The sequence below is a fragment of the Silene latifolia genome, chromosome 8 (genome assembly GCF_048544455.1).
Source record: "Silene latifolia isolate original U9 population chromosome 8, ASM4854445v1, whole genome shotgun sequence".
NCBI classification, from domain to species: Eukaryota; Viridiplantae; Streptophyta; class Magnoliopsida; order Caryophyllales; family Caryophyllaceae; genus Silene; species Silene latifolia.
The window spans coordinates 7,613,380-7,625,959 of record NC_133533.1 but is presented as its reverse complement, the minus strand read 5'-3'; the positions used below and the strand labels follow the sequence as shown (position 1 = coordinate 7,625,959).

The following is a 12,580-nucleotide window of genomic DNA, read 5'->3' as shown; positions in this document are numbered from 1 at the left end:
CATGTATTCCAATTGACTTTGATGGTCAGTACAAATTTAATCATTTATTTCGCTGTTTTAAAATTGGATTCAAGTCTGTTTTAGAGAAATAAGATCATTAAGTGTCAAGTTACGTTGTTAATGTAATAGCATTACCTGCATAGACAAGATACTTGAAATCTTGAGTAGTTGAATTATAAGTAGCGCTGATTACTTGGAAGATTTTAGTTTATCAACATTGTTAAGATAATGATTGATTTTCCGAGACTGAAATAGAGTTATTCATGCCTATGTTAAATTTGAGTAGTTCATTGTCTGTACTGGTTATATTAGCAGGTCAGGTTTCATGGATTGTCTCGACCGTGATAATCACTTCTACTTACTAAGACTGCAGGTAAACGTAACTGTCGATTATACAAAGTTGATCGTATTTCACTATTTCAAGAACACAGCCTGCTACTGATCAATTACACCAATAGATCAATTATCAAGTCAGTAAAACACTGAAGTGACTAAACCATAGTATTTCAGGATAATCAGAAGTTCAGAAGACTAAAGATTAGAAAAGCGTCGCATATAGAAATAGTATTAGTTTCCGAATTAAATTTAGGATAATTAAGGAAAGTTGTTTGAGTTCTGGTAAGTCTAGGAAACAGAATTCGGGCACAGTTGGAGTATGGTTTCCTAGTCTTGTGTTAGGTTTCCACGAGCGACTCATTCAGGAAACTGCATAACAGCAAACAGGTAATACGGAGTACATGCTAACTTCAGTCGAGCCGATGATGTATAAAGATAAAAGTAGATTTTCAAATTGAATTACATGCTAACTTCAGAAGCCTGATATTGAAATGCGCTATCTGTCAGACTGCATATACCATTTGCTACGTAATGTGTAGCCGACAATTCAGCCGCAATTTCAACAGCATTTACCAAATCTGAATTTTCGTTCAGTCCTTTTATAAAATGATTCATCTGTCAGCCGGAGAAGATTAGACCTAATGAACACGACGATGAGTTATCAGTATTGACTGATATCGGAAATGATATCATTGACAAGCTCCATTATTACCGAGCTCCACAATGCCATTCGTACCATCATCTGTAAATTGTTTTATAACTTCTACCAATCTAATCTTCAAGTCCCCAACATCCCCCATATACGGAATATCCAAAGACTATGGTCCTCATCAAACCTTAAATCACAATTTCAACGCCAAACACTTGCAGCACATCAATACAATCTCGCCAACGCGCAATAAAGATGATCAACAAAATAGAAACCTATACTTAAAATTAAAGAATGATGTTTTTAGGGAAAATTTGAGGTGAGTACTCACTCGGCTATCACATTATTCACACAGGCTTCCTAGCTTATATAACCCAAATCCGTAGCTTATATAACCCCTCTCCTCAATCCATCACTAACTTCAGACCCATCAGCCTTTGCAACACCACCTACAAGACCGTCACGAAGATCCTTGTTAGCCGCCTTAAACCCCTTATGCACTCGCTGATCTCCCCTAACCAAGGGAGCTCCATCCCTGGTCGAGGAACGGATACCAACTTCATCATTGCCTCTGAGATCCTCCACTCCATGCACACCTCCAAGAGCAAACTTGGCTGGTTTGCCCTTAAACTTGACCTTGAGAAGGCTTTCGACAGACTTGAGTGGGACTTTGTCCGGTCCTGCCTTATCTCGGTTAACTTAGATCCTGAAACCATCTCTCTCATTATGAGTTGCATCTCAACGACTTCTGCCTTTGTGACCTTCAACGGCACACCTCTCGATACTTTCACCCCCTCACGTGGAATCAGACAAGGTGACCCCCTCTCCCCCTACCTTTTCATCATCTGCATGGAGGCCCTCTCCCGCCTCATTCACCAGGCCTGCAATAGCAGTGATTGGACCCCTTTTCCCCTTGGAAAAGGTGGAGTCTCCTTCTCTCATCTTCTCTTTGCTGATGACATCCTAGTCTTTGGTAGAACCTCTGAGAGAAATTTGTGTGCCCTCCAAGATACCATTCTCTCCTTCTGTTCCGACTCGGGTCAAAAGATCAACTGCTCCAAAAGCAAAATCACTTTCTCGAAACATACCCCCCCTAGCGAGGCCACCCTCTTCGAAGACGCCCTCGGCATCAAGAAAACCAACAACCTGGGTACCTATCTTGGTTTCCCCCTCCTCAGTAGGAAACCAAAGTGTTCTGATTTACATTACATTTTGGACAACATTAAGTCCAAACTTGCCTCTTGGAAATCTAAGTTCCTTTCTAGAGCCGGTAGGATCTGTCTTATCAAATCTACCATCAACGCCATTCCCAACCATGCAATGCAATGCATTCGTCTTCCCTCTTCCATCCTCCGCGACATTGACAAGACCACTAGGAGCTTCCTTTGGTCTAGTCAGTCCGCTAATAAACTCCATCTTGCTAACTGGGACCTTGTTACCCTTCCCCTTTCCCTTGGCGGCCTTGGAATTAAAGCCGCTGAACCTCTTAATGATGCTCTCTCAACCAAACTCTGTTCTAAAGTCCTCCTCGACAACTCCTCCACCGCTGCTGAGACCATCCACAGCAAATATTGTACCCCCTCCCGGCGCTCCTTCTCTCGGGGTTCCCATATCTGGAAGAACATTGGAAGAGGGTGGAACATCCTGAAAGATCACCTCCTCTGGTCTATTGGTGATGGCTCCACCATCAGCCTCTGGGATGACCCTTGGCTTGACCTTGGCCCTCTCAGAACCCTCGTTCTTTGCCCCCTTAGTCCATCCTCCTCCTCTGCTAAATTATGCTCTATTATTTCCAATGGAGTTTAGGCCCTTGACTCTCTTGACTTTGTCCTCCCTGACTACATCATCAGCAACATTCTCTCCATCCCCATCCCGACCACCCCCAGACCTGATGTCCTTTCCACCTCCCTTGCCCCCAAAGGCAAATTCTCCGTCAGTGATGCCTACTCCTCTCTGTGCCGTCCTAACCCTACCCTTACCCTCTCCCCCTTCCCTGCCGACTTTAACTGGCTTTGGGATATCCCTACCCAACCTCGTATCAAAGTCTTTCTCTGGCTTGTGTGGTGGAACAAGTTACCGTACAAGGCTTCTCTATTTGGTAGAAAAATCCTGCCCTCTTCGTCCTGCTCCCTGTGTCCCAACCCCTCTATTCCTGAGACCTCTCTCCATGCCCTCCGTGACTGTAGTTTCGCCTCCCATTCTTGGTCCATCCTCAATGTCACTAGTTCTTTTTTGATGCTGACCTCCACCACTGGATTTATGATAACTGCACTTCTCACCCCCTAGTTGGACTACCCTCTTTACCTTCGTCCTCTGGCGCCTTTGGCTGCGCCGATGTGACTTAACCTTTTCCCCTTCCCCTTCTCTTTTCGCTTCTACCTCTACCTCCCCTTCCTCTTTCTGTGCCTCGGTCGCTTCCCAATCTTTTGCCTGGTCCCGCGCTTCTGACTGTCCCCTCACTGCCCCTGTCACGAGTTCCACCCACCTTGATGCCTTTAGCTACCCTTTGAGCTGGGCCCCTCCGCCGCTTGGTTGGTTTAAAACCAACGTTGACGCGACCTTTTCTCCCTATTCTTCCTTAGCTAGCCTGGGGTGTGTCATCAGAGACGGTTTTAGTTCTTGGGTTTTAGGTTGGTCCACCCGCTTCCTTGGTCCTAACCCCTTCCTTTGTGAGGTCCTTGCCATTCGGGATGGGATTTTACGCTCTAGAGTCCTTGTGAACAATGTCTTGATTGCCTCTGATTGTCTTGATGCGGTTACCTCTATTTTATGCCCCTCTGCCCCATGTGGACCGTTTACTAACATCATTCTTGAGTGTAGGACCCTCTTGCAGGACTCCCCGCATTTGAAGCTTGTTTTTGAGAAGAGATCGGCGAGCCGTGTTGCGGATGCCATTGCCCATCACTCCATTAGAGACTCTAGTGATTTGTCGTGTTGTTTTGAGTGGGATTTGCCCCCTCCTTTTGTTGTAGATCTTTGTACTTTGGACTTTGTTGTGGCATGTGCGCCTCTTTCCCCTGACCCGCCCCCGTGATGTACTCGTAACTCTTTGTTTTTATTTATATTATTGTTCCTTTGTTCCAAAAAAAAAAAAAAAAAACTAGGAAGTAGGAACCTATGTGAATAATGTGATAGTCGGGTGAGTCAATTAAACTAGGCCTAAATATTCCAACCTGGAACCAACGGAATTGACCTGTTTACTCTAGACTCTAAAAGAACACCTAAACTATCCAGGTATAAAACAACTTGATAAAAGTACATGAAGAAAAGTTCCGGACCGTAAAACCCGACTCGAAACCGACTCGATTGACTGTTTACTGAGTAAACTGCCACTCCCCACCGAACCGACCCCTTACAAATTAACAAAGCATGTCACGCATACTGCCATCACTTCGTCTTCTTCATCTCTCCAAATCTCAAGTATTCATCTTTATTCTTTCTCTTTTTTCTTTTGATTTGTTTTTTTTAATTATTTTTTTTGCAGGCTCAATTTTCTCCAGTGTTTCATCTCTGTGCTGATCATGGATGGTATTATTTTTCTTCATTTCATCATTTCTTGTTACATATTTTCCACTTTTTTTTGGATTTGGGGTTTGTTTATCTTTTGATTTGCTAATGAACTGTTGGGTAAATTAATCCAACACAAGTTACACAACAAAGTTTAATGAAAAATGTTACAATGCACATGTAACATGTTGGAGTTAAATGAATGTGAATTCATTTGCGTAAGAATGTGCAGAAAACAAATGAATTGTGTTTAATTCATTTGTTATGATAACGTGAAGTGACTTTATGATGTTAAGTTATAACGTCACTTTCACATGCTATATAAAGGATGCAATTCCTTTGGAAAAATGTATCTCACAACAAAATATCAAACAATGTGACTTAGCTTGGTAAATAGCAAGTCGGGTTTGAGGGTGAGAGGCAGTATAACGGGTGTTTTTATACAATAATTTAGGAGGTTACTCTAGGGGTAATATTAGTGGCATTGACTAATATTATTGGAGGGCTAGAGGTTGTTATCTTATATTATTGTGGGTTTCGAATTGGTATTTAATTCGGGACGGTTACGTTGTACTGGTACTATATTATTATAGTGGATTCTAGTCTATTTGGCTAGTGGGTTTTACTTCCGGTTTGGAAGGTTTTGCCATGGGTTTGACCCTAAAATACCGTCTCATCTTATTATTGCTTACATTTATTTACTTTTACGGTTTAATTGTCAATTGGTTGCTTCCGTTGCGCGTGGGAGATTGGTGTTAATTTCCCAACAGTGGTATCAGAGCCACTAGGCTCGGTCTGGTGGCTGGTTTAATTGGCAAGGATGTCAAATATGGGGTCTCAATTTGCAGTTCTAAAATTTGATGGTAAAAGTAGTTTCACCCTTTGGCAAAGAAGGATGAAGGATCTCCTAGTTCATCTTGGCTTGGCTAGAGCCTTGAAAGGAGTTGACGGTAAGCCGGAGAAGATGAGTGATGCCGACTGGGAAGAGGTTTGCACTAAGTGTGCAAGTACTATTAGGTTGTGCATCTCGGATTCTGTCATCAATTGTGTTCTTGATGACGACTCTCCATCAGTTATATGGGAAAAGTTGGAGAAGCTCTACATGGCGAAGAGTTTGACCAACAAGTTGCTTTTGAAGCGGCGGTTATATCGGTTGAGGATGAATGAGGATGATAATTTAATTGGACATGTGAATTTGTTCAATGGACTGTTAGACGAGTTAAAGAAGATCGAAGTAAAACTTGAGGAAGAAGATAAGGCGTTATTACTCCTCAATTCTCTCCCAGACACATATGAGACTTATGTGGATACTATTTTGTGCGGTAAAGACACCATCACGGTGGAGCAAGCACAAACAACTTTATTGTCCTTTGATGCGAGGAAGAAGGACAAGGCTGAGGTACGGAGTGACAGTACGGGTACAGTTGCAGTTGCTTGGGATGGGAGAGGTCGATCGTTTAACAGGGAGGATGGATCGAAGCATGGCATGTCTCGGTCCAGGAACGCTTCTAGGAATAATGATGTGAAGTGTTTCAAGTGTGGTGACCTTGGGCATATTAGGCGGTTTTGTCCTAAGAAATGCGGGAATGAAGAAAACAAGGGCGACACCAACTTGGTTGCCGGTGAAGGAAGTAGTGGTTGTTTCCTTACCGATGATAGTGACATATTTGCGGTCACGGATGTGAACGACGTATCTTCCAAGGAAGAATGGATATTAGATTCTGGTTGTGTCAACCACATTTGTACCCGGAAGGATAGTTTTGATGAGCTCCAAGAAAGCGTGGCTAGGACATTGAGTTTGGCTGATAACTCAAGAGTGGATGTCATGTGTGTTGAGGTGGTGAAAATCAAAATGTCAAATGGGGTGGTGCATACTTTGGACAAGGTTGCTTATGTTCCAAAGTTGCAGCGGAATCTAATCTCACTTAGTCAACTAGACTCCGAAGGTTATGGGTATAAAACTCATGGGGAAGTTTTGAAAGTGACTAAGGGTTCTATGGTCCTCATTAAGGGGGAGCTACGTCGTGGTTTATACCGTCTGGATGCATATGCAGTAAAAACCTCAAAGGATAGCTGGAAACGGAAAATTCGTGCACGTGTTTCGTTTGCGGAAGAGGCGACGAAGGTAGATTGTTTTCAGGTTACAGACGGGCGCAAAGGTAAAATTCCTGCTGGTAGGAAGATGGAGATCAAGAGGTTTCTCTCCGGAGTCAAGTAACGTCATTGATTGGGTTTAGGCTGTACACGGTGCATTGGCCGTGATAGTGAGTTAGGGTGAGGACCGGATACTAACTCGGGTGTGCAGCTGGTAATTTCAAAAGGCCAATGGTTGATTCCTCGGTGGTTGTCACTTGTGTTGGAGGGGAAGATTTGTTGGGTAAATTAATCCAACACAAGTTACACAACAAAGTTTAATGAAAAATGTTACAATGCACATGTAACATGTTGGAGTTAAATGAATGTGAATTCATTTGCGTAAGAATGTGCAGAAAACAAATGAATTGTGTTTAATTCATTTGTTATGATAACGTGAAGTGACTTTATGATGTTAAGTTATAACGTCACTTTCACATGCTATATAAAGGATGCAATTCCTTTGGAAAAATGTATCTCATAACAAAATATCAAACAAGGTGACTTAGCTTGGTAAATAGCAAGTCGGGTTTGAGGGTGAGAGGCAGTATAACGGGTGTTTTTATACAATAATTTAGGAGGTTACTCTAGGGGTAATATTAGTGGCATTGACTAATATTATTGGAGGGCTAGAGGTTGTTATCTTATATTATTGTGGGTTTCGAATTGGTATTTAATTCGGGACGGTTACGTTGTACTGGTACTATATTATTATAGTGGATTCTAGTCTATTTGGCTAGTGGGTTTTACTTCCGGTTTGGAAGGTTTTGCCCTGGGTTTGACCCTAAAATACCGTCTCATCTTATTATTGCTTACATTTATTTACTTTTACGGTTTAATTGTCAATTGGTTGCTTCCGTTGCGCGTGGGAGATTGGCATTAATTTTCCAACATGAACCCATGTCTTAATTTTCGGGGTCGTTTCTAATTGTTGAATTAAATTAGGGACGTGCTAAATCCCGCACATCATTTTACTCAATCCCGCACTTAATTTCGCCTTATTCCAAGACTACCCCTCTCATTTCTCCCCCTCATCAAATGAGAAACAAGAGAGAGAAACAAGAGAAAATAAAAAGCCCCAAATAATTTTCACCGGCACCCTCCTCCCTCACCGCCCGTCCCTGCGCAGCCGACCACCCCACCACACCCCCATCCACGCGACGACCATCCCTTCACACCGACAGCCCCCTCCCCGCATCCGACCGTCCCGATTCGACAGTCCCCTCCTCGCGGCTGACCATCCGGGAGTCGACAGCCCCCTTCCCGCAGCCGACCACCCCTCCCTGCACACATGTGAGATCGTCTCACAAAACAAACACCAAGCGATAAGAGCACATCAGTTTGCAATTGCTTATCATCTACTCCGTATATGATTGCTTTGGTTACAGGAAAATAAATTGATGGAGACAAATGTTCAATTTTATGATTTTAATTGTTTGTGTCTCGCGCTATAATGTCTAAGAAAAAGGAGGGCATCCTTGAAGATGAAGAAGAACAAATCGCAGGTTAAGAGAGCATCCTTCTCCGACCACCCTACTTCGGTCCGACGTCCCCACAACCACCCTTCAACAACCAAACTTAATCCAAACCGTAATTGTTAAAAAAAAACCCTATTTTTAATGTCAAAAACATCATCTAAATCGACTAAAAGACGGGGTCTTAATAAAATTATTGATAAAACGACGAAATTATATTTGATATGTGCGAATTACGATTCATAATAGTCGAATGATTAAGGGATTGATTAGGTTAAGAGAGATAAATTCTTTAGTAGTCTTTAATTCCCTTTTTTTACCAAAGGGCAAATATGGAAAATTAGGGCAAAATGTGTAGGATTTAGCAAACAAGTGTGCGGGATTTAGCATATACGTTAAATTACTCGGTCCGTCCCAATCATTTGTGTACCTTCGATTAAAATACTTCTCGAGCAAAGTATTGTGGATAGTGATGATGATGGAAAGAACCTTAACCGTTTGATTGTATAACTTAATGATGTGTAGGAAAAGTGTTGAGATTTATGTGTAGTTCTACTTAAAATATCTCAGGTGAATTCTACCACCAATGTATGCTCGTGACCTTAGACCAGGGGCGGCCCTTAAGTAGTTCAATTCGGTTCACCGAACCGGGGCCCAATAGGGTTGGGGGCCTCATTTGGAAGGAGTTATTGTTAAAGTATGTATTAACATTCTATAAAGTTATCAGTTCTTTCTATGGCATAGTGGTCATGGGCCTAATAACAAACAACAAAAAAAAGCCTAATGAAGTCCCAGGCTCGATTCCTGAAGCTGTCATTTTACATCAATTATTTTTGGATTTTTTTGTTGTATTTCTATTATTTTCTTTTTTCATTAGTTAGCTTTAATTAATTATTTTAGTTTTATTTTTTTTTTTGTCTTATTTCGTCTTCGTAAATTTTAAAAGCTCATTCGTATGAAATTTCCCCTTCAATATTTAAAAGCAAATCCATCATATTAGTGCAAATGACTTGATAATTTTGTCGTTTTAAAAAAAAACGTTGATCTTGCTTATGACCGTATTATCTTGAAACCTCTAACACCCTTGTTTTACTTCTACTTCTAATTTAATCGGGTGTGAAAATCATCTATAAGTTAAGACGGTCTTAAATAAGAATGGCGTTAAAAAAGTAATCTTATTTAACGAAACGAATATGTTATTGTCAATAATGCACTTTCTGACTATTTTTTTTATTGTAGCCTTATTTTTCTAATTACTTTACTTCTAGAAATAAAAGTATAAAAACGCTAATTGGAAGAAATAGAGCGAACATTTGTTCACAAAAAACATAATAATATAATAAAGTAATATGACTAAAATCGAAAAATTGACGCGATTAATTTTATATTTATAGTATTTCAAATTTTAAATATTACGCCTCCTCATACATTAAGGGTGTGTTTGGATAGCAAAAGTGGAGGGAAAGGGAGGGGAGGGAGAAGGAGGGAAGAGAAAGGGATGGAAGGGAAGGGGAGGGAGAATGGAGGAGCTCATTTTCCCTCCAAATCTTGCCTTTGTTGGAGAGGAAATAATTTGGCTTGGAGGGGGGAAGTGGAAGGATTCATTTTCCCTCCCCTCAAAATCCCTCCACCTCTATTTTGCTAACCAAACAAAGGATTTATCATCCCTTCCTTTCCCTCCCTTCTCTTTCCCTCCAAATCCTCCTATCCAAACAGACCCTAAAGGTCTCATATTTTCTTATGACTATAAAAAAATATGAGGCGATCATCGTAAAGGCCTCCACCTAATATTTGGAACAGGGCCTCCAAATCCAACGGGCCGCCCCTGCCTTAGACCAAACAGACCGTAAGATTTCAGAGGATACAATATAATCCAATTCAAAAAAAATTAAATTTCTGATATATTTCCATATATATCATGCATGGTGGGGTGTTTCTTGGTGCAATTGATCAATAGCAGGCTATGTATCCTTGAAATAGTCAAGTATACGATAAATTTTGTATAATCGACAGTTACGTTTATCAACAGTCAAATGGAATACATGTTACTCTATCGCGAAATTCTCAAGATCATACCATTTATAACAAGAAAACCGTGAATTATCTTGCCCTTGGGTTTCCACGGAACTTTTAAACGGCTTCACAGGGTGTAGCAGGATGCTACCCCCTGCAACACAAGTCCAAAGATTGCCGTAAGGGTATTTTTTGGGAAAATCATGTGTAGTAAAACTCCTCCTATTCCAAGCGACTTTCGGGTTTTTATGGTTAAACAATGTCAACTGTTGTATCTCAGCACTTTTCTTCCGCCAAATGAACAGAGTTGGGTTGCCTTTCAAGGATGTCAAATAATATCTGATTGTCTCTTTGATATGTATTGTATCAAGCTTGTAATTTGTGAACACCTCGCGATTCAGATCAAAAGCAACCACGGTTAGCACCCTAGTATCATTAATTTCATTGTCGTTAACCCAATAAATCACTCCATCGAGACAAAACCTATTGTGGCTTCTCCAATAAAGCGGCATCATGGTCACTTCAGAACCTAGAAATTCATACTCAACCGGTTTCCAATGTTTCGATCCAACAGTCAATATCGCGGCCTTAGTACAACACTCTATGGTCCCACCATAAATACTTAGAACCTTGTATACCTTACTTACTGGATCAAAACCTAATGCGTACCAAAATCTGATATTACACGCACTCTTTGTAGTTACGGCAGGAAGCTGGATAAAATCCCGAGTCTTCAAGTTAAAAAGACCGACACGCGTTGAAAAATAATCAAACAGACATGTGAGGTCATTACATATATTGGACATGTGATTACATTTGTGGCGCGAGAGAGCATTAGCGAAACATTCATGATTCCCTATTATTACCTCCATTGTACTTATTTTTGTTGTCTTTGGCATAATCATAGTCGTGTTGGAGGTGATCTTATTATTATCGGAGAGCTCGTATGAGATAACCGAGTCTTTTCTCCAAAAAGTCGAGTGTTCCACAAAAGCAAGTTTTGGATGTTTATCATATGAACGAGCTGAGAGTGTCCAAGCATGAAAGCCTGTATGGTTAATGTATCATTCCAGTGTTTCGAAACGCACTTGCATATTGACAGTGGTTCCGGTGGCAGCCGTGACAAAATATCAATCACAAGCTCTTCAGGTAAGTTTTCAGATTTAAAGCATGTATCATTCATATTGAAAGTTAATTAAAACTCGCAAGATCACTCAACTAAGACGGTTGTAATTTCAAAATAAACAACCTTGCCTAATAAGACTAATCCGAAAGAGTATATATATAGTACTCCAATATGGGGTAGGACACGCAACACAGCTACTCAGTATTTAGGAAACCATACTCTAATTGTTTCCTAATTCAATTATGGAAAGTTGCCTAATAAGACTAATCCGACCCGAATATCCGAAAAATAATAAAGTTATTACTTGAAATTGACTGGAATGCCCACCCAGGAATGATCTGACCTCAAACGTTATGATGTGATCCAAAGTGGTCGGGACTCGGACTGGCTAACTAGAAACGAAAGTTATATGATTATTATGTATCCGAAATCCAAATAGCTCGACTTGAACATAATTAAACTATTCCATATCGAAAATGACCCATTAAAACCGCTTGAATATAATCCAACCTAAAACAACCTTACCTGAAACCGACTCGATTAACCCGTTTACCCGACTCAAAAATATCTGAACTAACCCGCATTAAAAATGACATGTTTAAAAAGACTTGAAATTCAACTTGATATAACCAGACCCAAAACCGACTCGATTGAGTATACCGCTGATCCTGAAGGGTACTGTTTTTCTTCATTCCTTTTTTTGATCTTGGGTTATTTTTCTCTTTTTTTAAATTTCGGGTCGTTTCAGAGATAACTAAATTACTCTCTCAGTCCCAATCATTTGTGTAGTGTTTCGATTAAAATACATCTCCGCAAGAAATTAGAAAAAGTAAACAATTGACTGGGATAACCTAGTTATCTCATCTATGCAGATAATGATCTGATTTCTCCAGAAGAAATTCACTTAAATTTGAAAAACGTGAGCTAATGTTAGATTATGACACAACTCGAAAATTGGGTGACCCGAAACAGATTATGACCCGAAACCGACCCCGCAGGCATTCGAAAATTTTGAAATTTTTAATTAAAATTTCTGACTTTTTTCGAGGCTATCTTATAATATTACCCCTTTGACCCCGCTGAAAATTTTCGCAGTCGTTCACTTCAAATTATGGCACCGCCACTGTTTAGACATATGCTAACATTTTAATATGGTTTTTTGATAACTACTCTCAAGCATAACCATCACTTCTGTAATTGCTCCCTATATAAGAAAAACTTTAAAAACTGCTGCCTTAATCTTTACTCAAGTTTAAAATTGTTTCAAAAGTCAATTTTCAGGTGCTTGAGACATTAAGAGACTAATATAACTCCTTATTTTACTAAGTTGCCGAGAGTAAT

At 40.4% G+C, this 12,580-nt stretch overlaps 1 protein-coding gene across 1 annotated transcript; it reads right to left on the bottom strand.

The window, feature by feature from the left end:
* Positions 1-10,145: 10,145 nt before the first annotated feature.
* LOC141594585 (putative F-box protein At1g53550) lies at positions 10,146-10,985 on the bottom strand. Its single transcript, XM_074414594.1, has 2 exons — positions 10,980-10,985; positions 10,146-10,826 (listed from the first exon to the last, which is right to left on the bottom strand). The coding sequence occupies exons 1-2, from the start codon at positions 10,983-10,985 to the stop codon at positions 10,146-10,148; spliced, it is 687 nt and encodes a 228-aa protein (XP_074270695.1).
* Between the last annotated feature and the right edge of the window lie 1,595 nt (positions 10,986-12,580).